Source organism: Pteronotus mesoamericanus, unplaced genomic scaffold (assembly GCF_021234165.1).
Source record: "Pteronotus mesoamericanus isolate MK-2021 breed Mesoamerican mustached bat unplaced genomic scaffold, CSHL_Meso_final contig_182, whole genome shotgun sequence".
NCBI lineage: Eukaryota > Metazoa > Chordata > Mammalia > Chiroptera > Mormoopidae > Pteronotus > Pteronotus mesoamericanus.
Window position 1 is genome coordinate 33,639,838 of NW_026555078.1, and position 25,707 is coordinate 33,665,544.

The window sequence follows — 25,707 nt, forward strand, 5'->3', positions numbered from 1 at the left end:
TTGGTCTTGTGTTCAATGATAGTAATGTGTCCTGGCAGGTAAGTTCAATATTAATTGGTTTCCCATAAATTTTTTAATTACATTTGTAATATAACTAAGAAAGAAATTTTCTTGGAATGGATTTACTGTTCTGTTAATTCTATTAGGAAATAGGTTTACATAAAAATGTCCTAGGATCTTAGATCTTGACCAAGGCTATATATCCTTCCATATTTAGCTTGAGGTTATTTTCAGCCCATCTTCAAATCAAAAGAATTAGGCTGTGCCAGTAACTAGCTTTGTGTCAAGTCACTTAATCTCTTGGTACCTCTGTGTCTTTATACATAATGGGAGATAATACTTTGCTTGAAGAGGATTTTAAGAAAGTAAATCGGGCATAATGATCTGAAGGTGCTTGTTTTTCTGAAGATGGATATGTGAATTTTTCTTACCTCTGTACCAGAGATAGGAAACATTTAAGTTCTTAAAATATGAGAATTATCAAATTATGAGTTGGTGGACATGTCATCACAATTTTCTCGATTTGTTGCTTCCACAAACATTACTAAACTTGTGACACATGTCAGGCACTGTGTTTGGTGCTAGCAGTACAAAATAATCAAGACATAGTTTCTACCTCACAGAGCTTATTTCTGGAGCATACAGGTTTGATTTTTTTGTTTTAAGCTCATTTTTACCAAGCATACTTCAGTTACAGAAAACAACAACCAGACTGATTGGAATATCATAGTAGAAAAAAATTTCTTTAATTTCTTATTAAAATATCTTTGACTTTGGATTTCTGTTATAGTGAGCAATGTCCAGTGATAATTGGCTTTAATATCCATTCCAAAATATCTGATATTCTAATAAGTTAGATTATTTTCTTCCCAGTTGAAAGGCAATTTTTTTATCTGTGAGTCTTATTTTGTGCTGAGTGAAATTTTCACAGATCCAAACATAAAATCAACAGAAGAAATGGAACTTAAGTTTCTCTGTCACAGTTGTTGAGGACTTTCATGAAGGTATTTGTCTCTTACACCTAAGGAGGGGTACATCACCTGGAAAAGCAGTACTTTAATCATCAAAATGCATTAACTATATGTTAGAGGTTAAAATTGTAGTAGTCAAGCCACTCATTCCATGTTGTTATAACACGTTGTCATAAAATAAAGTCCCTATCTATTATTTGCTTTACATCAATGTGTGTTTCAATGAAATAGTTTTTTTATTGAACTAAGTTCAAGTATGGATTAAAAAATCTATGTATTATAATTTTTCACACAAATGAAGTGTGTCTTGGAGATCTTCAAATTAGTTTTCCCTTTTTTGCAACAGCTGTTCATAGTTTCAAGTTGAGTCGAAATCACGTGGACTGGCACAGTGTGCATGAAGTATATCTTTATAGTGATGCAACAACATCCAAAATTGCAAGAACAGTTACGCAAAAACTGGGATTTTCTAAAGGTAATTGTTAAATATTACTATCATTTGTCAAAATTTGGGGAATGTGACTTAACAGTTACTGCCCTATTAAAAGAAACTTTTATTAAGATGCTTGAGTTAACATGTATTCATCAGTGAATAATCATATATTTAGAATGATCCAACAAGATTAATAAATACCTTTTATACTTCTAAAAGCATAAAAGCAGTTAAACTCAAGGTACTGGTATGAAAATAAAACAGCAATTCAAATATAGTAGTATTAAGGAAGATGATGACTAAAAGATCTTCATTGGACTTAATGAAAATGGCGGTCATTGGTGACTTAAATGACCTGATGGGACAGAAGCCAGCATGGTATGGGTGGAAGCTTAAATACAAGGTGAAGAAATGGAGGCATGGTTAGTAGACAGCTATTTAAAGGTATTTAACTAAAAGAAATAAAAAGAGAATGGTACCTGGGGAAGATACGAGAGCATTATCAAAAAATAAATTTTAAAAAATATTTTCATGTCTGATAGTTTTTGTTTTAATAAGTTCATTACCTGTATTTGTCTTGTGACTAACCTCATGTCTGTAGCCTGTTTTGCTACTTGAATGTTTGTCTTTTCACTTTAAGTAAGCTCTCTTTGTATACTCAGGTAATTAACTTACTGTTTGTCATATTTTGGAATATTTTTCCAAGTTTGTCGTTCATCTTTTATTTTTGCTTCATGGTATTTTTTTCTAGAGAAGTTTAAAATTTTTGTGTTTCATACTTCCTTCTTTCCTTCCTTCCTTTCCTCCCTTTTTCCTTATGGTTTTCTGGCTTTGGTGTCCTGTTCAATTTAGCACTGTATGTATATCATCTTATAAATGTTATCTCTTCCCAACCCAGTAAAATTCTTTTGTAGTATTTTCTTATCTTCTTTCTTTCAATATATTGTGAGAATGCTGTTTTTGGAATAAACAGTGAACCTAAAATCATAATTTTTCTACAGCATCAAGTAGTGGGACCAGACTTCATAGGGGTTATGTAGAAGAAGCCACATTAGAAGACAAGCCATCACAGACTACCCATATTGTATTTGTTGTGCATGGCATTGGGCAGAAGATGGACCAAGGAAGAATTATCAAAAATACGGCTATGTGAGTTATTTTATGAATACATTTTCCATTTAGCCTAGAATGCAAACTTCATTCCTCACCATCTTCTTTCATCTTTCCCTTCTTTTTTTTTTTTTTTAAGACTTAATTACTTTTAGAGAGAGGGAAAGGGAAGGAGAAAGAGAGGGAGAGAAACATCAATGTTCAAGAGATAGATTGATCAGTTGCCTCTTGCACTCCCCCAACCGGAGACTTGGCCCACATCCCAAGCATATGCCCTGACTGGGAATTGAACCTGCTACCTTTGTTTACAGGCCAGCACTCAATCCACTGAAACACACTAGCCAGGGCTCCTTCTTAGTTTTAAGAGTCACTCCAGATAGTTACTACCAAGTGATTTAGCAGACATGCCTGCTTACCTAATCATTATCTACTTAAGTCACCATTTGAGAACTATGATACTGATGCTCAGAGGATAGGATTCTGTAAGTTCACCATAGAAAAGGACAGTATTTTAAGCAAATGTAGTGTTTCTGACTTCATAACTCAAAAGCAGTGTTCCTCAATCTCATCATTATTGACATTTTTGAACACAGAATTCTTTGTTATGGGTGGCTGGCCTATGAGTTATAAGGTATTCAGCAATGTCCCTGACCTCTACCCCCTAGATACAAAATAGAACCCCCAGTTGTGACAACTGAAAATGTCTACAGACATTGCCAAATGTCCTCTGGAGGAATAAATTGTCCATGGTTGAGAACCACTAGTCTAAATGAACTTTATTTTTTCCCAATCCTCACCTGAGGGTATGCTTTTTATTGATTTTGCGGGTGGGGACGGTAGAGAAGCATTGTTCAGTTGCCTCGTCTATGTGCCTTGACCAGGGATTGAACCTGCAACCTTTTGGTATATGGGACGATGCTCCGAGCAGCTGAGCCACTTGGTAAGGGTGAAATGAACTTTACTTATTTTTTTTTTTTTTTTGTAAATTTGGATGATAACACACATATTTAACTACTACATCATAATATATAAGAACTGCACAGCTGTCAAAAATGAATAAGTGAGTAGAATAATAGAAATCTTAAAATGTTTTTTCTTGTATATACTCATTAAAACTGAACATTTGAGAAGATGACAAAGAAACACACAGTGTATCGATAACCATTACTTGGTGACTATTGTTAAAAAAAATGGAATTTATAGACTATGAGTAATAAAAGAGATCCTATCCTGAAGTCTGAAGTTTTGGCTATCGTTTTTCCTTTCAGTGAGATACAGGAAGCAGATTACTTTCTGACATCTTAGAATGTATTTAGACCTTTTAAAATGGCAACTTAGGAGATTTATAATCAGTAAAATATTACAGTTGACCCTTGAACAGCACAGAACCTGTCAGGGCTCTAACGTTCTTTGCAGTCAAAAATCTGTGTATAACTACATTTGGCCCTCCGTGTAGGAAGATTTCCAACTACCCCTTGATCTTTGAACAGCATGGATGTGAACTGTGCAGACCAATTGAAAAACAATTGTATATAAATAGAACCAAGCAGTTCAAACTCTTGTTGTTCCAGGGTCATCTGTATTATATTGTAAATAATGCCTTTTAAAATATGAGATCTATTCAGAAGGTATCCAGCTATATAATATGAAAAATAGAGGCATTTATTGAAGAAAATACAAGAAACATTGTACCTAGGACAATGACGCCTCAGCCTCCCTCAAGGTAGGCATCTTGGGACCTCACACAGTCCTCCCAATCACCATCAGCTGCCCCATCATATTTTCTGGAATCTCATGAAAGGTTTGAAATCTCTTCTGTCTCAAAGGTGATTTTAGTTTTGGGAAAAGCCAGAAGTCTCAAGGCGCCAAATCTGGGATATAGGGGGTATGAGTCACCTGGATGATTTGATGTTTTGCCAAAAAGCTGCATGAGACGTGGTACACAAATAGGCACATTGTCATGGTAAAGCTGCCAATCGCCAGCTGCCCATAGCTGTGGCCTTCTGAATCATTCAAATAGTTTCCACAGAGGAATGTTCAAGCTTATCACAAAAGTTGATGCAGATTCATTGGTGTGCTCACTTAGTCACTTTGAATGCAACAGCCACACAGTACACATGCTCACTCAACAGCATCTACCAGCCCCACTAATACAGTGAAGTCATCATTGTTATATCTAATGGGAGGGTTTGTGTGACATTGATGCAACCTGGCAGTCAAGGAGAGTGGGCTGGTTTGCACTTGTGTGTACAATTATGAAAATGACTGAGCAAGTAGAGCAACAAAGCTGCATCAGATTTTGCATTAACCTTGAACATTCCTTTAAGGAAACTATTCAAATGATTCAGAAGGCCACAGCTATGGGCAACTGGAGATTGGCGGCTTCATTGCAACAACGCACCCCACTCGTGCATCACGTCTTCTGCAGAGTTTTTGGCAAAACATATCACCCTGGTGATTCAGTCCCGCTGCAGCCCAGATTTGGTGCCCTGTGACTTCTGGCTTTTCCCAAAACTAAAATCACCTTTGAAAGGGAAGAGATTTCAGGTCTTTGAGATTCCGGAAAATACAACAGGGTAGCTGATGGCGAGTCCAACAAAGGATTTTGCAGAGTGTTTTCAACAGTGGAAGAGATGCTGGAAAAGCTACGTGAGGTCTCAAAGTGCATACTTTGGAGGGGGCTGAGGCATCATTGACCCATGTAAAATGTTTCTTGTATTGTCTTCAATAAGTGTCTCTTTTTCATAGTACATGGCTTGATACTTTCTGGAAGACCTCACCTATACCTATGGAGGAGTAGTCTTGTCAAAACAGTAGAACTTGAATCAGCTTAAACCCCTATATCTCCCCCTACCGGATTATAGGAAACAGAGGACAATGAATATGTTAAATAACACCATGGGGACTCAGTCATTAAAAATTAGACTTTGAGAAACATTATAGGATATTAAAAAAATTACAAAGCAAAAAAAAAAAGAGGAACCTATAGATTAAAAGACATCCAGCAATTACAATACATGGGCTGTATTTGGAGCTCAATTTAAGCAAGAGTAAAAAAAATTATAGTCTAACTAGGGAAAAAAGGGATCAGTAAACTATATATATTTGCCAAAAATAAAGAATTATTAATTGTTTTTGGTATAATAGTACTGAATAGGTTATCTTTTCATTACATTTTAGAAATAAATACTAAACTATAGGTGAAATAATGTGATGTCTGGGATTTACCTTAAAGTATTATGGGGGAATTGTGCAACTATAAAGGAGTTTGAGGGAATGAAAGAATTATTGTATGTCTTGATTGTGGCAGTGCTGTCCATGAGATTAGCAGACATTTGTCATGTCCAAAATGTCCATAAAGACCTAGGAGGGTGTGACTTACTTGGTGGGAGTATCCTATACACCAAAAGATTGTGGGTTCAATTCCTGGTAGGGCACAAGCCTAGGTTACAGGTTACATTATCAGTCGGGGCACATATGGGACGCAACCAATCAATGTTTTTTTCTCTCTCCCTGTCTCCTTTGCCCCCTCCTTCCCCCCCTTTCCCTCCCTCTCCTCCTCCTCTCTTTCCTTCCTTTCCCTCCTTTTCCTCTCCCTTACTTTTCCCTTCCTTTTTCCTTCCCTCCCTCTCCCCCTACATCTTTCCCTAAAAAAGCAATGAAAAAATGTCCTGAGGTGAGGATTAAAAAACAACAACAAAATGTCCATAGGGACATTTGGTCCACACTAAAAGGTCCTTGATATTTTCTCCTGTCCAAAACATACATGGAGACGTTTGGTCCACATCAACCCATTTACCTAACCCCATGTTCCATGACTAGCTAGGCTACATAGGCAAGAAAGAGTATTTATTGGCAGGCATATGGCCACAACACAATTATTGGACCAATAGAACATGATAGTATCTTTTATGCATTAATCCTATAAACCAAAAGCATACATAAATGTTATGGGCTGTTTGAACTCAGCAGCATTTTTTTAAGCATGGCCATTTTGGACAGGACCAACTATGAAGGAACATTTGGCATGGACAAAATATGCTTTGAAATGAACTGTTGTATATTGTAGTAATTGAAACATAATTGGACATAGTTATAAGAAAGTTGGAAGTTGTTATAATTAAAGACATTTTATATCATGTAAATATGTAAGTGAAGTTACTCTAATAAAAATTTGGGTTTTTTTTTTTTTTTTTTGGATTTTTAGGATGAGAGAGGCTGCTAGAAAAATAGAAGAAAGGCATTTTTCCAACCATGCAACACATGTTGAATTTCTTCCTGTTGAGTGGCGGTCGAAACTTACTCTTGATGGAGGTACATTATGTTTAAAAATTAAATGATTTAGCTAATGGCAACAAAGTGATGCTCACTGGGGAAAAAGAGTCTTTAGTTGTCTTGAGGTATATTCATTCTTTGTTCTAGTTATTTAAAAAATTAAAATCCATTGATTTTTAAAATAATCATATCAACATGTCATTTTGGAACATCATACAGATATCACAAATAGCAGTTTTCATGCTTGCCCTGTGGATTAAGGGTGGTAGTGGTGGTATATGGAAGGAACAAAATGTTTTCTAAAGTTTTTGACAAAAAAAGTAATCTGTCGATACTTTTATAAGTCCAGTGCACTATCCATTGGGCCATAGGGCCACCTGAATTGTCCATATTATTAAAACACTGTTGTCACAATTCCTTATGAGCTTAAATTTTCTTCCTAATACTTTTCCTTCCCCATATTTGGAAGATAAGGTATCAGATCTTTTTGTGTGTATGTGTGGTTTTAGTACATTACCTAGGCTGTTTTTTTCCTTGAACTGTTAGCCAGACTATACATATCTTTACACAAAGTTGTATCCTTTCATTATGAAAACCATTAAAATAGAATGTTTAGGTTATTTACATAATCTAGAAAATACAAGAGTTGTACTAGATACAATAGCAGCTGCCATTTATGGAGCATTTCCTGTGTGCCTGGCACTTTGCAGTTCATTTTTCATGGAATATATCATTTAATTTTCTCACATATCTGTGAAATACCTACTTCATTTTTTCTATTGCACTGTTCAGGAAACTGAAACTCAGTAAAAGGTGAATTTAACTAAGAATATATAGCAAGCAGACTCTAGATTCATGTGGTGCCAGAGCCCTTATTCATCACACGGCTAAATTGCCTCCCTGGGTGATTGCCAAAGATTCTTCCAAGTCGGTGATTATGTCTCATAGTCAAGAATGTCAGTTATAGCTTATAGACCAAAGTGGCATCAAAAGTTGTAGTAACTTTAAAACAAAAATGCTAGGGACCAAAGAAAACTTCGTGGCAGCAACAGCTCAGGATGATGGAGTAGTTTTGTATCCTGATTGTGGTTAATAGTTATGTAAAACCATATGAGTTAATTTTACTGTTTGTAAATTCTAAAATAATGATAAAAAGCATTTACCTATAGCAAACATCATTATGCTCAGGAAGAGGCTAAGGATGTCACTCTTTTAACAAATACTCTACTTGCAATCTTAGCTGGTGTAATACAATAAGGAAAAGAAATAATTTTAAGGAATGGAAAAGATGTTTTTATTTGCAGGTCATATGACTGCAGAGAATATACAAAATCTCTACAGAAAAATTATTAGAATTAATAAGACAGTTTATCAAGGTTGTAAAATAGAAGATATACAAGGTGGGGCAAAAGTAGGTTTACAATTGTATGTGGAACACAAAGTTTATTCTTGTATTATTATTTATTAACTTGTATTATTTTATATATAAACAGCTGTAAACTTACTTTTGCCCCAGACTATATAAAAATAATTGCATTTCTACATACCAGCACAATTAAAATAGCATAAAAATATAATGTTCCTAGAAATAAATCTAATAAAATATGTACATTTATATAAAAAATGAAAAACTGTTATATTAAATACAACTTAAGTATAAAGATAATTTTCATAGATTGGATGACTCAATATCCTAGAAATATTAACCCTTCAAATTGATTTATAGATTCCATGCAATTCCAATCAAAATCCCAATAGAGTTTTTCACAAAACTTGACAAGTTTATTCTAAAATTATTACAGAAGGGCAAAGGCCCAAAAAAAGCCAAGGTATAGAACAAGAGGAGAAGAAGAGGAATTAAGTTCTAGTACAGTATTTTCTTAAGACAGAAAAGCACAACTACAAAGCGACATGGATAAATTTGATTAAAATTAAGAGCTTCTATTTCTCAATAGACATAAAGAGTAAAAGATAAACTGGGAAAAGATACTGCAACAGAGCAAAATATATAATCACCAAAGGTTTAATATCCAGAATAAAAATAAAAAACTTAAATGGAGAGAAATACACAAACAGCATATTCATGTGTGTGTTTTATGTTAATATATTAAATATATACTTTATATCGTTTATAATGTATATCTTACTCTTCTAATAATCAAGGAAATGCAAATTAAGACCACAATAAAATATCATTGACATTCATCAGTTTAGCAAAAATTCAAGGTGAGGCTGTGTAGCAATGAGGACATGTAGCCATGAAGATTCTCATTCACTACTGGTGAGAATGTAAATTAGTACAATCACTTTGAAAGACAATTGAACATTTCCTTGTAAAGTTGAATGTGTATGTGCCCTATGACACAGCAGTTTCACTCACTCCCAGATAGACACACACACACACACACACACACACACACACCCCACCCCCCCCTAAAGAAAATCTTACACATGTGCACCAGGAGCATAGTTTATATTAGCAAAAAACTGGAAACAACCCAAATGTCTTTGAAAGGAAAATGGATAAATTGTGACACATGTATAGAGTAAATGAATGGATTACAGCTATATGCGTTAATATAAATGAACCTGAGAAACATAATATTGGAAGTGAAATGAACCATGGACAATAACTCAATTTACTGGTACATAGTATTCAAAACAGCCAAAATGAAATAAAATATTTAGGTTCTGGTACATAATAAATGCCACAGAATTGGCTAAAGGTATTAATATTAATGGACATAAAGGAAATCTATAAAGAAAAGCAAGAGTGTGATTAACACAAATGTGATGAGGTCACATCCTATCCAGAGGTAACCTCCAATATGTCATTCAGATCACATCCTACCCAGGATACTGTGGGTTTCAAAGACATTGGCAGCATTGTTGAGCTAGGTATTAAGAACATGTATAAAACATTTTTTCAGCTGTACATATATATTAAATATCTTTTGCCTGTTATGTGTATTTCACAGTAAAATCTTTTTGGAAATTCATTAAAATGGCATTTAAACTTTTTCTATCAGCATGGTAATCACACCTTTCATTTCTACAATTTAAAAATAGGCACAGGTTATAAATAATGTTGTGCTACCCATGAATAGTCACAGTATTCTTTTTTAAATCTTTGAAATCTCTTCTAGCTTTGCTTGAATAATTGCCTTCCAGTCATTATTACACTGTATAAAAGTGGGAAATAAATAAAAATAAAATAACTTAAACTGATGCAATGAAGATAAAAGAAATTGCACTAGACTAAAAATACAAGCTTTCTTCTGTCCACTTTATGCTTTGAAATCATGATATTTATCCAAGCATAGGACTTATTTGTATTTTTATAAGAAATGCAAGTTTTTCTGTGTCTCTAATCATCTTACTACACATTTAATAGAATAGGCTCCCATGGTTGAATTTCTATAGGTTAGCTGTAACTCATAGAAGGCTGCATATGTTTGCAGTGCATTGCATATATTTGCAATTCGTTTTTTTTCTCAAAAGTAAGTTACACCAATTCTGTTTTGTTTACTGCAAATGCCCATTGCGGGTTTGCATTTGTGCATATTTATAATTTGACAGCTCTTCCTCATAGGATATTTGGTTTACTGTAGGAAAATATAAAATGTAAAGGAACTTTTTAATTTGTTGCTGGTTTGCCACCAGTGCCTCTAGGCATGCTACATAAGTATTGCCAGGACCAAGGTGCATAGTCCAAAGAAGAAAAAGGAAACAGAAAAGGAGGTAGAGAAAAAGTAAGGTTGTGTCCCTTGATGCTTGTTATAAGACTAGAGAAGATTCAGTTTTGCTCTGGGTTAGTCTTAAATATTGAGATGTTAACTTAAAGAGCTGTTGTTTCAGGGAATGTAATTTTTTGCACAATTTATTTTTTTACCTAAAACAGCTATCTTCTCTTAGCTTTATTTGCTTGTTTTTTCTTTTGTAGACACCGTTGATTCTATTACTCCAGACAAAGTACGAGGTTTAAGGGATATGCTGAACAGCAGTGCAATGGATATAATGTATTATACTAGCCCACTTTATAGAGATGAAGTAAGTACCATAATTATCTTGCTGCTATTGGGTATTTTTTAGAGTGATAGCATGTGTGTCCTGAATTTTAACATTTTATACTCTTTTTTTTTAACAAACAAATGAGAAATTACAGGAATCCTAGCCTGCATTAATAGTGAATTTAATCGTCTTCAAACTGCACATTGAGACCCTAATAAAAGAATGATTTTGAAGTAGAAGATTGGTTAGAAAAATTAATTATATCTATGATTGTTGTCCTCACAAAGAGTTTTAGATAGAAATTTCCTTCAGATCTTTTGTATATAATAGACTTGCTTTTATTGTCATTTCTGTAGTGGGTTCATATAGTTCTCAAACAGTAATGTTGCTTATGTATCACAAAGACAACCCAAATGGGGATGAGGGCTGAAAGTTTATTCAGAGGGATTAGAGAATCTCTACCAATGTATTTTGTCACTTTATTGGTAAGAGAAAAAGAATTGTTTCATAGGAAAACCTTGTTAATTACCTAACATGTATTAACTTGTTTAATCCTCCTCAAAACCCTATGAAGTAAATATGATTAGTATTTGCATATGAAGGATGGCGAAACGGGTGCAAGGAGTAATTTACCAGTAGACCTACTCTGTGCTGCTCCAAGACAATCCATTTCTGATTTTGCTCAGTCAAGTCACTCCCTGACTTAGTCCATGGTATTCTTTACACAGCTGCAGAAATACCCTGGTTAGTTGCCACAGAAACTTCCTTCTCTTCCGGCTGCCATCCCCTTAGGATATATCTTCATTTCTCTTTTTTATATCCCCTCGTCTCCATAGACCCATATTGGGCAAGGTCTTCCTTGATCTGATTACAATAATAAAAGCAACTACAAGGAGAACTGCTATTTTGCATCTGATTCTAGCTAAGGCTTAGTTGATGAAGTAGAGTACTAAAATTTACATATTCATAGTTCTTTATAGTGTCTAGTGGTCATTGTTTAGCTAAGCCCTAAAAGTTAGAAAATTGGATTATAGTATTGCAAGTGAAGTCAATGAGGGGGGAAAATAAAAGAGAATGGCTAAAAGCATATTACTATACATATACCCCCCCCCATATATGCCTTACACACGTGCGCGCACGCACATGTGCGTTTTTGGTAGTACTCCTAAGAAGATATCCTGACTGTTCAAGGCTTAAATGTACTGAAACATAATGCGGGTTTTGTATTTTAAGTTGATGTTGACAGCAACAAAAACTAGAAAGAGGAAAGTGTCAGGCTCTAAGTTCTGGCCATTGGCTAATGATGACTAAGAAAGTGGTCACTTTCTATCTTGCTCTCATAATCTTTAAAGATAATTATCCTCTGAATGGAATTAAATAAAACAGGTAATTTAGTAGAAAGTGAGAAATGGGAAAAGAATACCAGTGTTTTAAATTAGTTTTTTGATTCAGTTGAATTTCATGGAAAAGCATAGAGAACTTGTGACTGAGATTCATCAGCAAACTTTAGCAATGTTTCCCAAATATCCATAATTAGAACAATTACTTGTGGTGCTTATTAAAAATGCAAGCATAAAAAAACTCCATAGGGGAACCTTGGAATTTAGGGTATTAATGTGAATTTATGACTTGAAAATATGTTGGTATGTATAGATATTATCTATATATTTAAGTGTATATTGTTTACACATGCATATATTTCCTACTTCTGTTCATTGAAAGGGTCAGGAAACAGACACCCTAAATGGGGTGACCACCCCTCATACCCAGATCTTTTCCCCTATTATTCCCCTTTAAGAAGAACTAGAGTTACTGGGGGAAAAAAATGGCTGATTCCAGGGCTGAGGACAGGATAGGTACAAGTCGAAGACAAAACAACTTGCTATGACAAAAAGTAGGAAAACACCCAAAAGCATGAGGGGGCAGATCACAAGATCAGAAGTCAAATTGAAAAAAACAGATCCACTGGCCAAATCTGGAAAAATTTGAGCACAAAATAATTAATTATGATTACTTATTGTAAGGAATTAGCAGTACTTTTATACAGACTTATAATAAGGACAATGTAATAAGGGAATTCTAAATCACTGAAAATTTCATAGGTTCCTATCAATTATAAGTAAACAAATGGGGGAAAGGAGGTCCTTTGCTTACAGTAGAATGCCAGGAGCTTAGTGGTAAATGTGGGAGGAATGCTGGAGTTATAAAATGCTCAATTTGCAGCCATCATAGAAGGATCAGGTAAGAGAGGGTTGGGCAAGAATCATCAATGGATGCTAAACTGAGGGCAAAATTTTGATGAGAAACAGGATGGTCTCAATGTGTATTCTCACATACTGCGTATCAGTTAAAAAATGAGAAGAGATTCACAGTGGAGAAATCAGACAGCACCTTTCCTGGTTGTTACTGAGGGACTTTCAGGGGACACAGGATCACTTATGCAGTATTTCAGTCATGAGAAAACATCAGACAAACAGAAGAGGAACTTACAATTAAAAAGTAAGATGAGACTTTGTTATTTTAAAATGCCAACATCATAAAAGACAAAGAATGGCTGACGAAAATGTTCCAGATTAAAGGAGCTAAAGAGACAGGATAGCTAAATATGTCATCTCATCCTGGATTGTATTCTGCACTGAATGGGGTAAATGCTACAAAGGATATTATTAGATCAATTGACAGTTTTAAATGTGGATATTTAATTAGATGAAATATTTTATCAAAGTAAATTTTTGAAGTCAGTAACTACAATATGTTTAGGGAAGAGAATATTCCTACTCTTAGGAAATACACACTGGAGTATTCAGGGGTAAGGGACCATGACATCTGTAATATATCATCAAATGTTTTGCAAAAAAAAAAAAAGTGTGCATGTAGCCCTGACTGGTGTGGCGCAATGGGTTGGGTGCCCATCCAGCAGAGCAAAAGGGCACATGCCTGGGTTGTGGGCCAGGTCCCCGGTTGGGGGTGTGTGAGAGGCAATTGATCAGTGTTTCTCTCTCACATTGATGTTTCTCTCCTTCTCTTTCTCCCTCCCTTCCTTTATCTCTCTCTCTAAAAATAAATAAAATCTTTTAAAAAATGTGTGCATGTGTATGTAATAGAAACAGAACAAGTAATGAAACATAGACTAAACTGCTTACAATAGATGAATCTTGGGTAAAAGGTATATGGATGTTTTGTGTACTATTTTTATTTTGCAACATTTTATCATTCTGAAATCATTTGCAAATAAAAAGTTAAGAAAATGACAAAAAAATTTCTCAGTTTCTTTCCTGGAGGTTCTCAATCAGTGGGTCTGAGGTAGACCCTGTGTATTTATGTTTTTAACCATTCGACAGGTGATAGCATCAGAGAAATGTGGGAAACATTACTAAGGCATTGTGAAGAACAAAAGAAAACAAGAAAAACTTAGTTAGAAGTGGGCAAAAGTCTTTCTTATTTTTAAAAAGGAAAACTCATTCTGCAAATCAGAGTCCATTCAGTAACAAGCTTGGTTTTAGGCAATATCTTAGAATAAGTTATTTTTCAACAGTACGTGTTCTCTTAAGGAACCTGTGATAAATAGCAGCCAGCAGTTCTTTAGGACTAATTCATGCCTAGTGAATGAACTTTGTTTGATTGATTGGTAGGCATTTGAAGGAACCTTTTTTTCCCTTTTCTCAGCCTTTGGAGTCAAATAGATACAGATTCAAAACCTGCCACTGAACTAGCTGCGTGACCTTAGATCTAATTTCTTACTTTCTCAGCTTCCTCACTTATAAAATGGACATAAAATACATACCAGATAAAGGTTGCCATGAGGACTAAAGACATACCTATATATGTACATAAAGTTTCCAGTACAGTTCCTTGTCCTTGTATTTTCAACTTCTGATTAAATGTATTATCTAAATGAAATACATAGGCTTTATGTATTTCAACAGCTACCATTTTTAAAAAAAAGGACATAGACTTATTTTTTTACCTTTAGAAAGTAAAATAAGTATCAGTGAGTAGAAAGTATGGAAAGGAACACATTCATTTACTTATGAACAACTTTGTAATAACTAACGCTGCCTTTAAAAAACAAAAGTATTACAAAGAAATTATAGAGTGATGAAATTGAACTAAACTTTATTATGCTAATCATTTTATACATATATCAAATCGTGTTGTGTACCTTAAACTTTTTATATAATGTTATATGTTAGTTATATTTCAGTAAAACTGGAAAAGAAATTTAAATACAGAAGGGACCACTGTAGAGATACTTATTACTAGTAGATGCTAAGCAACTTATCAGGGATACTACTGAAGGGACTCCTTCACAGCAGTTTAAATTATGACATCTCTGAGCACCCTTTTCACTCATGACTCTGAGGTTGCTCATGGAAGGATCCTAATTCATGATTGTGCAAATAATCACTAAATAATTTTTAAAAACATGGTTAGAAAAAAAGTTTTGTGTGTAAATCAGTACTTTTCAGGTCACACTTGCTGAGAACCAGTTTTAAAAACAGAACTAATATCAGACTTTCAAAACATCATCAGAGAGCCCTTGGCCCTCACTTCAACCCTAAATAAAGTAACATGAAAAATCAGAGCTTTGTATCTTTCACACATCTGAACTCTCTTTGCAATGGTTTTTAAACATGAAGGATTACAAAGAAAGTTGTCATGGCAGTATCTTGCCATTGTTATTTGAAATTTATTTAACTAAAGTCTATTGTAATTAATAAACTTACTGTAATTTAGAAAAAGGAAATTGTTTAATTGATATATGAGTAAAATTGTCTAAATTATTTTTTCTCATTAAAACTTCCTGAAGAAGGGAAAACAAAGTATTAATTATATTCATCAGCCATATTTAATATGTTTGGATTTTCTCCTAAAACTGCTGGGATTTTTGTTGGGAGGATTGATTTTCTTCATAAATTTTAACTGTTGAGCTGTGGTTATGAGACTTAGAAACTCTTACACTTTGAAAAGCCATTTAATGCCCACTGTATAAGAGCTGACTTGATTAGATGATATTATATAGAGCTAATAAAATTAAAATTGCAGGATATCATTAATCTCGGTCCAGGTATCCCAAATGAATATACTTTGTCACAAAGGGATCCTAGCTAGAAGAATATAATTGGGTCATATAGAGGAAAGGTAAACCTAATTAGAGCAACAAAAACTAATTTGAGTAGACTTTTTGGATAAAACAGAGGTAGATTTCTCCTTTTGCTGCTGAGTGGATAATTTATAAAAGCATTTAGAGGTAGTACAAAGCCATCTTAAAAGTTGTCTTTCAAAATCATAATATGTTCACCACAAATGTTCCTGTTCTATGTAAGGTACAGGCAAAGATTAAAAATGCTACAGTCTCTAGATATGTTCTGATAATGAAACAGAAAGACCATTTTATTCAAGTATGTGATTATTAAAACAGATGAAATCATCAGCTCTTCAGAAGTTGACCATTCTGTTTCATTCTATGATGAAATTTTTTTTAAGATTTTATTTATTTATTTTTAGAAAGGGGAAAGGAGGGAGAAGGAGAGGGAGAAAAACTTCAATGTGTGGTTGCCTCTCACACACCCCCTACAGGGGACTTGGCCTGCAGCAAGGCACATGCCTTGACTGGCAACCCTTTGGTTCATAGGCTGGCATTCAGTCCACTGAGCCACACCAGCCAGGGCTCTGTGGTGAAATATTTTAATGTCAAATACATATTCTCTGTCTTGAATATTTATCCTTGGTTTTCTAGCTATATATGATTGATGAACTAAGGAAGTATTATAGTGAGAAATGCTGTAAATATTTAAAATATGAAATAAATTAATTGCTGATTGAAATAGTGATATATATTTTTCTTTTTTAAGTTTTAATTTGAAGGGGTTGGCATTTTTAAAAAACAAACAGATTAGGTACCTTTTGCCAGAGTACTTAAGTACATATCTTTACTGTTTCTAGATTTACATGGTACGAGTCTTAAAACCAGGCCCTCAAAAGTAAAAACTATAAACAAATGTTGCTTTTGAAGGAATTTATCTAAACATTAGCTTTTTCTACACCTTTAGATTGTAAATCATGAAAATTACAAAATTTGAAGTTAGTTGATATTCACATCAAAACCAAGTCATTATATTCTCAAATCCAAAACATTCATTATAGCTCATTTTGAACAGAGCATGTGCTTGAATATCACACTCCCTAATCCTGGAACTGTTGTGACTAGAATTACCTGCAACCCATGTCTTACAAGACTTTTATATGCCTTTGCCACTAAGCCAATAGTTTCCAAAGTGCAGCCCCTAGAACTGCTGAATCAGAAAACTCTGGGATGGAGCCTAGTAAGCTGTATTTAACAAGCCGTCCACATGATTCTGATGCACATTGAAAGCTGGAGAACCAATTAAAGTAAAATTTTTGCATTCCTCCCCAGAGAAAGGGCGGCTTATTATCATCATCCTTCCACTTTCTACCACCTCATCTTCTCCTTCTCTTTGTTGTCTGAATATATTTCATCAGACCCAGTACATGGTTTCAGTAGCTTTAACCAAACCCTCTGTGTGTTGTACTGCTGAGCTCTGAGATGTCAGCAGAGGGATCACCATGCCTTCATTCATGTCATTGCTTATCCTGCTAAGCATGAATGTTCAAATGATTCCCCGTTTATGTCAGCAGGCAGAGAGTGTTCAGTAAAATCTGACGGAGTCTAGATGCCCTTGAGACAAAGTAATAAGATTGAAAATAGAAGCAACACATAACTAATATTTGTATTTTGGAGTAATAACTGGCATATTAAGAATTAGTGAAATGAGAAATTGAATATCAAGCAGGAAATGTATCATTAATTGTAGTAGTTAGCAGTGATAGGAAGAGAAGAGCACTTTCTTGAAAGTCAGGTCATGGCTCAGTATGGCTTTGAGTACCAAAAGAACCTTATTCTTCTGACTTTATGGGATATTTCAGTAATGTTTCTTAAAGCTAAATTTCCCACTTTATACTCCCCTCATTATTAACCTCTAAACCTTAAAAAGCCCTGCTTTCCAGCCATGTAAAACAACTTTATACTCATATCTATATTGCTAACTTTTAGGAGTTTCGGAATTTCAAGTAGGTTGACATTAGCACAGTTTTTCTCTAATCATACAGTGGCATTTCGTTACATCATTCTTATCTAAATGCATTGGGTAATATATAATATGTTAGTATACTTGTTTACTTGTTATACTTGCTATAGTTTATTTGTTATCATAAACTCAATTTTTTTTCCTAAAATATACTATGGTCTAAAACTTTACCATTGCATGTAAGTTACAATGAAGGAGAAATTTCCAGGGGCTCTCTGAAATCTTACTGGAATCTACATGGAATTTTTTTCTTAATCTAGGGAACTGCTGGCTCATATAGCTGGTTTAAGGACTGTGCAAGGATCTGTGTGGGTAGTACCTGCCTTTATTTTTTAGTGATGATATGTATTATAACAATATATACCTTCATTTTCTGCAAGGTTTTGAAACACTTGAATTAATCTTAATAACCTAGGTATATTTGGCCAGTAATGATGTTTTTCTTTCTTAATGTATTTGAGTTTAAAAATAAAGTTTATAGTAGTCAGTGATTGCTCTAATAATGATCATGTTCTCTTATTTCAAACAGCTAGTTAAAGGCCTTCAGCAAGAGCTGAATCGATTATATTCCCTTTTCTGTTCTCGGAATCCAGACTTCGAAGAAAATGGGGGTAAAGTCTCAATAGTGTCACATTCACTGGGATGTGTAATTACTTATGACATAATGACTGGCTGGAATCCAGTTCGACTCTATGAACAGTTGCTGCAGAAGGAAGAATTGCCTGATGAACAATGGATGAGCTATGAAGAACGACATCTTCTTGATGAACTCTATATAACAAAACGACGGTAAAATACCCTAGTCTCTTAAAATAATTTAAAATGTCTTCATGGAATTAATGGAATTCTTAGAAAACTTGAAGATTTTCATGATAAAGAAAAAATACATTTTTCAGGGTACAAAGATTATTAGATAACATACCTAATCAAGGAGAGACTATTTTCATGCTAACTACATGCATTTTCCTATCAACAGATTTTATAATTACTTGTGGCCTTCCATACTATTGTTTAGTTTGCTACAACTCCATCTTCCTGTGTAGTTACATGCTCTTCTTTGTCCTCTTAATGACTGTCCAATTGCTCTTAATATCACAGTGAAAAGTCACTCATTTTGATAGTTAGCATTATATAGAAATAACTGATTGAGTTGACTAAAATTTTTACTCAGGAAGTCTTGGGTTTGTTTTAGTCCAATAGGAGTTGTTTACAGAATTTTGCTTACAATCTTATGAAATACCATAGGCTAGATACATAAAGTTTACAGTGGCAAAATAATTGCTAGCTTTGAAAGAAAATGTCATGTTGGCAAGTCTCAGAACAGCATTTTAGGTATAAAATCCAGTAAAAAACATTGTTACACAGGCTTGTAAAATGAACTGCAACCTTTATTTTTTAACTTAGTTCCCTTGTTTATTAAATGTAAGTACAGAACAGTGTAATGGGGGGGAAAAATGAAATAACTCAAATGTTCACCAGCAGAGGAGGATTAAATAAACTGTAGTTCATTCGTAAGATGGACAATTAAACAGGTGTTAAAAAGATTAAAGTATATCAGGAGGCAGTGAAATGCAAAGATGTCTAGAATTCGTTATTAAATACAGGAACAAAGACATAGAATAATGTATATGGAATGAACATTTGGTGTGATTTTTTTTTTAAGGGGTGTATGTGTGCACGCGCTTTTATTTGCCTCACATTTTTCTAAAGGATCCACCAAAAAACCTACTAACATCAGGTATCATGTATGGATATATTTTTACTAATCATTTTATAAACTTTTATAGACTTTCTATACTACAGTAGGTGCCTTTATTACATACTGTTAATAGGGGTTAATTTGAGGGATTAGATAACTGGTCATCAGTTTCTTCCTTATACTTTAGTGAATGAACTAGTGAGCATCTAATTATTATGAAATTATAAATATGTATACATAATTTTATACTGTTTCCTAGGCTGAGAGAAATAGAAGAACGGCTACATGGATTGAAGGCGTCGTCTGTGACACAAATGCCTGCCTTAAAATTTAAGGTAAGGAAACACTTGAGGAGATTTTCATTATTTACCTCACTTTTTTTCCAAACAGCATTTGAAGCATGGCACTAGGATTCAAATGAAATTTTAATTATTGTTCTTTCAAAGTAATTTTTATTGAACACATACTATGTGTTGGATGGACACTGCTAGTTTCTGCAGTCTGCAAAGAATAGACAAGACAGTTCCCCAGACCTTAAGATATATAACACAGTGTTATTGGTACGATTAGCAGTATGCTGAACGATGTATGTACGAGAGAGAGAGGTTTTTATTTTTGGCTAAAAGGGTTATAAAGGAATGACATTTGTACTTGATATCAGTAAACTATAATGTTACTAAGTGGAGGAGAGGAAAAATGCCATTCTGTGTAAAAGAAAGAACATAGGTATGGAGGGATATAACTTTATAGTACCTCCAAGAAACTTTCTCAAGTAGTGGAGAAAGAAAAATAGATACAGATCTGGGAAATATTTATAGTACCTCCAAGAAACTTTCTCAAGTAGTGGAGAAAGAAAAATAGATTCAGATCTGGGAAATATTTAGTATTTAGAATTAACAAACCTATGTGCCCAGCTATTTGTGAGTGGAAGGAAAATAAGTAGAAGTACAACAGTGGTGATTCTAGGGGTGGAAAGCTGGCATTTCAGTCAGTGAAGAGTGTGTGATGGAAGCATAAGATGGGATACAAGTGGTTTGTTTGGAGGCGGGTGAACAGACCAGTTAGGCAAATGTCCAGGATTCAGGGCAGGGTGCACTGTGGAAGAGCAGGAGGAGCTAGAAATAAAGAACTTAAATTTGATACGGGCAATGGGAAGCTCTTCAGAGTTTTTGGGCATCAGAATGGAGTTGTCAAAAGAAATGGTTTAGAGGAATAAAAGTGGCAGAGAGATGTTGACATTCTCCTCACTGTTGAAAAGAACATAGCCTATAGCTGAAAAATAATTTGTTTGCATTGTTAAATGGAGTATGGCATAAGTTTCCTAATGCTCATTTTCTGCTGACTATATGCCCATGTTTAGTGTATTACATTATCTCTTCTTAAAATCTGGTTGTTTTTAATCACAGGAACTTAATATACAGGTTAAGTAATGGAATGATGCAGAAATTTTTTTTAAATAGAAAGAATTTGGGGGAACACTTTGCAAAGTGTATGATTGTATGATTATTATGCTGTACACCCGAAACCAATACAAAATAATATTGAATGTAAACTGTAATTGAAAAAAAATTATTAAATAAAACATTCAGAATTTTCTTAATAGAGTCTATCTCCAGAACTTGTAAAGGTCTTTTTTTTTAACTTATACACTCAAAAACCATAACCAAATTTATAACATACATTTAAAAGCCATAAGAGCATAGTCTTTGGAACCATCCCCACCTGGAATTTGAGTCCCATCTTTATCACAATTAAAATATATAATCAATGTCAAATACATAGAATTGATCTGGTAAAAAAAGTGAACTCTTCTGTTTTGTGTCCTGGGTTTTTTACTGAAGAGTTGAGTGTGATCCACTAAGATGTATTAGGATCTCAAAATTTAGTATCACATTACTAATAATTATGTACTCTAATCATGTATCTCAGTATAAGGTCATATGTAGTCTAATGATATAGATTTAAAATTATTAATTACTCATAGAGGAAAAAATATAGAAATCTAAAGTGTGAAAAGGAATGTCTGATGAATTCGCAAGTTAATATTTAGGACTCCAGAGGCCTAAAAAGGAACAGAAGTCTTCGGTGCCTATTAACTGGCAGATGTATTTACTTTCAGAATACAGGTGTTAGATATGTTGTAAGTGACTACTGAACTTTACAAAAAAAAATATCGGCCGACTTTGGTCTGGAGAATGGGAAACTGATTCTGATCATGAGGCTTTGCCACTAACTGCAATACTTCAAACTTAGTATGCACAAAAATAGAATTTACTGAAGAGTTTCCTGTTACAATTAATGGAATCACTAGCCTCCCAGTCAGCTAGAATCTAATCTTATGAATTACCTCTGACTCATCTCTCATCCCCGTCACCATTCATTCATGTTCATTCCACCCTGTCCTCTCATATTTTCATTTCTGAATGGGACAGCTAGTCTTGCCTGGGTTTACCTAAACTCAGTAATTTCCTACCTTGTCTCCAAGTCACCAGCCTCTCAATTTTCCAATTTATCCACAAGCTACTACCAAGTTTACCAACCTCCTAAAACATGAGTCAAAATCGTGTTCTCCTTTACTACCTGTAAAATAAATTAAGTCCAGCTGTCTTGGTCAAACAGTCAAGGTTCTGTAACATTCTCTCACTCCAAGCTACATTTTCCCCATAACCAATTTTTCAACCATGTCAGACTTTCTGTTCTCTAAATTAAGCCAGGTTCTCTCCTGCCTCTGCTTTAATTCATGTGGTTCCAGCCCCAATGTCCCAACCCCAGCTGTGGAAATTCTTTTCATCTTTTTTGGCCCATGCAAATGCTTCCTTCTTTGCAAAACCCTCAGAATTGAAATAAATTATTCCTTTCTCTGTTCTCTCTCTCTTTTATTTTTAATTTTTATTTATTGAATTTAGAGAGAAAAAAATACTGATTTGTTGTTCTACTTATTTACACATTCATTGGTTACTTCTTACATGTGCCTTGGCCAGAGATCAAACCCAAAACCTTGGCTTATTGGGACGACACTCCAACCAACTGAGCTACCCAACCAGGGCTTTTTCTCTCTTCACTTATAGCAACACTTTTCCACCAGTGTGCCACAAAAATTTTTTAAACATGGAACACCTGACTGTTCAGTCAAGGACACCAACCTCTTTTCCGTCCGATTGTCGATTAAAAAAAGACAACAGTCAACAATAGCCATTCGTATGAATGAATCAAAATTAAACCTATTTTTTATCAGATCAGCAAAAAAGATTATTTTTTGGTGTGCCACACTTTTAATGATGTATTTATTTGTGCCATGAGATAAAAGAGGTTGGAAATCACTGTCTTACAGCATACTTTCCCTATCTTCTGCACTTAGTTTATTCTGCCTTCCACAGAAGATTCTAAACTTGAGTGCAGAAACTCTGCCTTATTCATCTTTATATCATCCAGAGAATCTAGCATGTTACTTCACATGAAATAGTAGGCTAATAAATCTTTGACTAGTGTATATAAGCATAGTGAAATTACCTTTCTTCTTATCCTTCTCATTCATTTTCTATTTAAAGATATATTTAAAGTTTTTCCTACAAATAGGATTACATGGAATAATTAATGATTGGCCTATAGTTAACAAATAATGCAGATGCCATCTAGACAAAACTCATAGAAAAAGACATGTATTTGGAGATAATTTTGTCATTTGTATTTTACCATATGTTATGTTGTACCCAAATTCTATGGAAAAACACTTTGCTGTTTTTAAAATTTTGAATGACCTTGCCCTGGCTGGTATGGCTCAGTGGACTGAGTGCTGAACTGCAAACCGAAGGGTTGCCGGTTCGATTCCCAGTCAGGGCACATGCCTGGGTTGCAGGCCGGGTCCCCAGTAGGGGGCGCATGAAAGGCAACCATACATTGATGTTTCCCTTCCTTCTCCTCTCTCCAAAAATAAATAAATAAAATCTTTAAATAAAAATAAAATTTTGAATGACTTTATTATTTTAGGTTGAAAATTTCTTCTGCATGGGATCCCCACTGGCAGTTTTTTTGGCATTACGTGGCATTCGCCCGGGGAACACTGGAAGTCAGGACCATATTTTGCCCAGAGAGATTTGTAACCGGTTACTAAATATTTTTCATCCAACAGATCCAGTGGTGAGTTGCATATATAGACATTTTTCTCCATTAAATTGTTCTTAAAAGAATTTAAGAAACCTTGCAAGGTACCACTGAATTAATAAGAAAGAGTTAATTTAACAATTTTATTTCTCTTTTTAAACATTGGTGTTTCAGATGACATAGGACTGAGGAAATAAAATACCTTAGGGATGACCTGTTTATGTTGTACTCATAGTATAAGAGTAAAATGTAAAAATGCTAATACAAGGGACAGAAATCCTCTGCACTTTCAAACCATAACCAGTTGCACTACCAATAACATAGCAGTCATAAACTTTGAGAATCTCACTTTAAATACTTTTTCTCTAAAGCATGCTACAGTATCAAAATGTGTTTGGTAGATCCTCTTAGAAATGAAAATATTTAAATACTATGTATTAAACATGAAAAAGTGGAAGAGTTTGTTTTAGCCTGATGAAATTATAAACTTGGGATTTTTATGTTTTCTATTATGTTTGTATTGTAAATTTTTTTAAAATGTAAACACTCCAAGTATCTTGCATCCAGGTAAACAGTTTAATGCATCATTTTTTAGATGAGAAAAATGCTTCCTTAAGTCCTTTGGGGGACAAGGCTAGATATAACTAAATTTAAAGCAAACTATTTAAAATAGCATTCTGAAAAATAGCTTTATATAATTGTGTAAAGTCTTTTTAAAAGATTGTTAGCTCTAGTGCTCAGGGGTACAGCTGGAAGACTTTCACTCTTTAAGCCTAACAGAAAGCCTGAAGGCAGAGCCAGATCTCTGGGAGCTCTGAGACTGTAGCCAACCCACCCCTCGGCCTGGTGCTGGTAAAAGCCAGCCTTGGTGTGCAGCCTGGTTCCTCCTGCACACACCCAGGCCAAGAGAGGGAGCCACATAAGCTGTGGATTGCTGATAGCTCCAAACAGGTTGCCTAGGGCCCCTCACAAGCTGGGTTTGACTTCGGTCTGCACTAGAGTCTTTGCAGATCTACCTAATACATAGAAACAAACACAAAGAGGCAGCCAAAATGGGAAGACAAAGAAACAGGCCCCAAATGAAAGAACAAGAGAATTCTCCAGAAGAATTAGATGAAATAGAGGCAAGCAATTTATTATCAGATAGAGAGTTTAGAGTAATGATTAGAAATATACTCAACAACTTTAAAAAAAAAAGACATAGAAACCATAAAAAAGGACCAGTCGGGAATAAAGAGAGCAATACCTGAAATAAATAATACACTGGAAGGAATAAACAGTAGGTTAAATGAAGCAGAGGATCAAGTAATTTGGAAGACAAGGTAGAAAAAAACACCCAAGTAGAACAGTAAAAAGAAAAAAGAATTTTAAAAAATGAGGCAAGCTTAAGAAACATTTGGGACAATATGAAGCATAACAGTACCCACATCACGGAAATACCAGAAGGAGAAGAGAGTGAGCAAGGGATTAAGAACCTATTCAAAGAAAATAATGAACAAAAACTTCCCTAATCTGCTAAAGGAAAAGGACACACAAGTCCAGGAAGCTGAGAGTCCCAAGCAAATTGGACTCGAAGAGTCCTACACCAAGGCACATCATAATCAAAATGGCAAGGCTTAAAGACAAAGAGAGAATCCTAAAAGCTGCAAGAGAAAAGCAGTTAGTTACATACAAGGGATTACCAATTACACTGTCAACAGAAACATTTCAGGCCAGAAGGGAGTGGGGTGAAATATTCAAGGTGATAAAAAGCAAAGATCTATAGCCAAGGCTACTTTACCCAGCAAGGCTATCATCTAAAATTGAAGGAGAAATAAGGAGCTTTCCCGACAAGTAAAAGCTAAAGGAATTGATTAACACCAAACCAATACTGCAACAAATGTTTAAAAGGGCTTGCTTTAAGAAGAAGAAGGTGTGGGGAGGGGAGAGAATACAAAATTAATATCCAGAAACCAGTTGCATTTTTATATGCCAATAATGACTAACAGAAGGGAAATT

General features: G+C 34.5%; 1 protein-coding gene across 4 annotated transcripts in view; it reads left to right on the forward strand.

Annotated features, from left to right (window-relative positions):
• DDHD1 (DDHD domain containing 1) overlaps positions 1–25,707 on the forward strand; it is an 87,287-nt gene that overhangs the window by 47,227 nt on the left and 14,353 nt on the right. For all 4 annotated transcript variants that reach the window (XM_054567551.1, XM_054567553.1, XM_054567552.1 and 1 more), the window contains 7 exons: positions 1,318–1,446; positions 2,406–2,553; positions 6,722–6,828; positions 10,733–10,839; positions 18,439–18,698; positions 19,868–19,943; positions 23,596–23,745. In XM_054567551.1, coding sequence (XP_054423526.1) covers positions 1,318–1,446; positions 2,406–2,553; positions 6,722–6,828; positions 10,733–10,839; positions 18,439–18,698; positions 19,868–19,943; positions 23,596–23,745 — 977 coding nt within the window. The remainder of the gene's footprint in view (positions 1–1,317; positions 1,447–2,405; positions 2,554–6,721; positions 6,829–10,732; positions 10,840–18,438; positions 18,699–19,867; positions 19,944–23,595; positions 23,746–25,707) is intronic.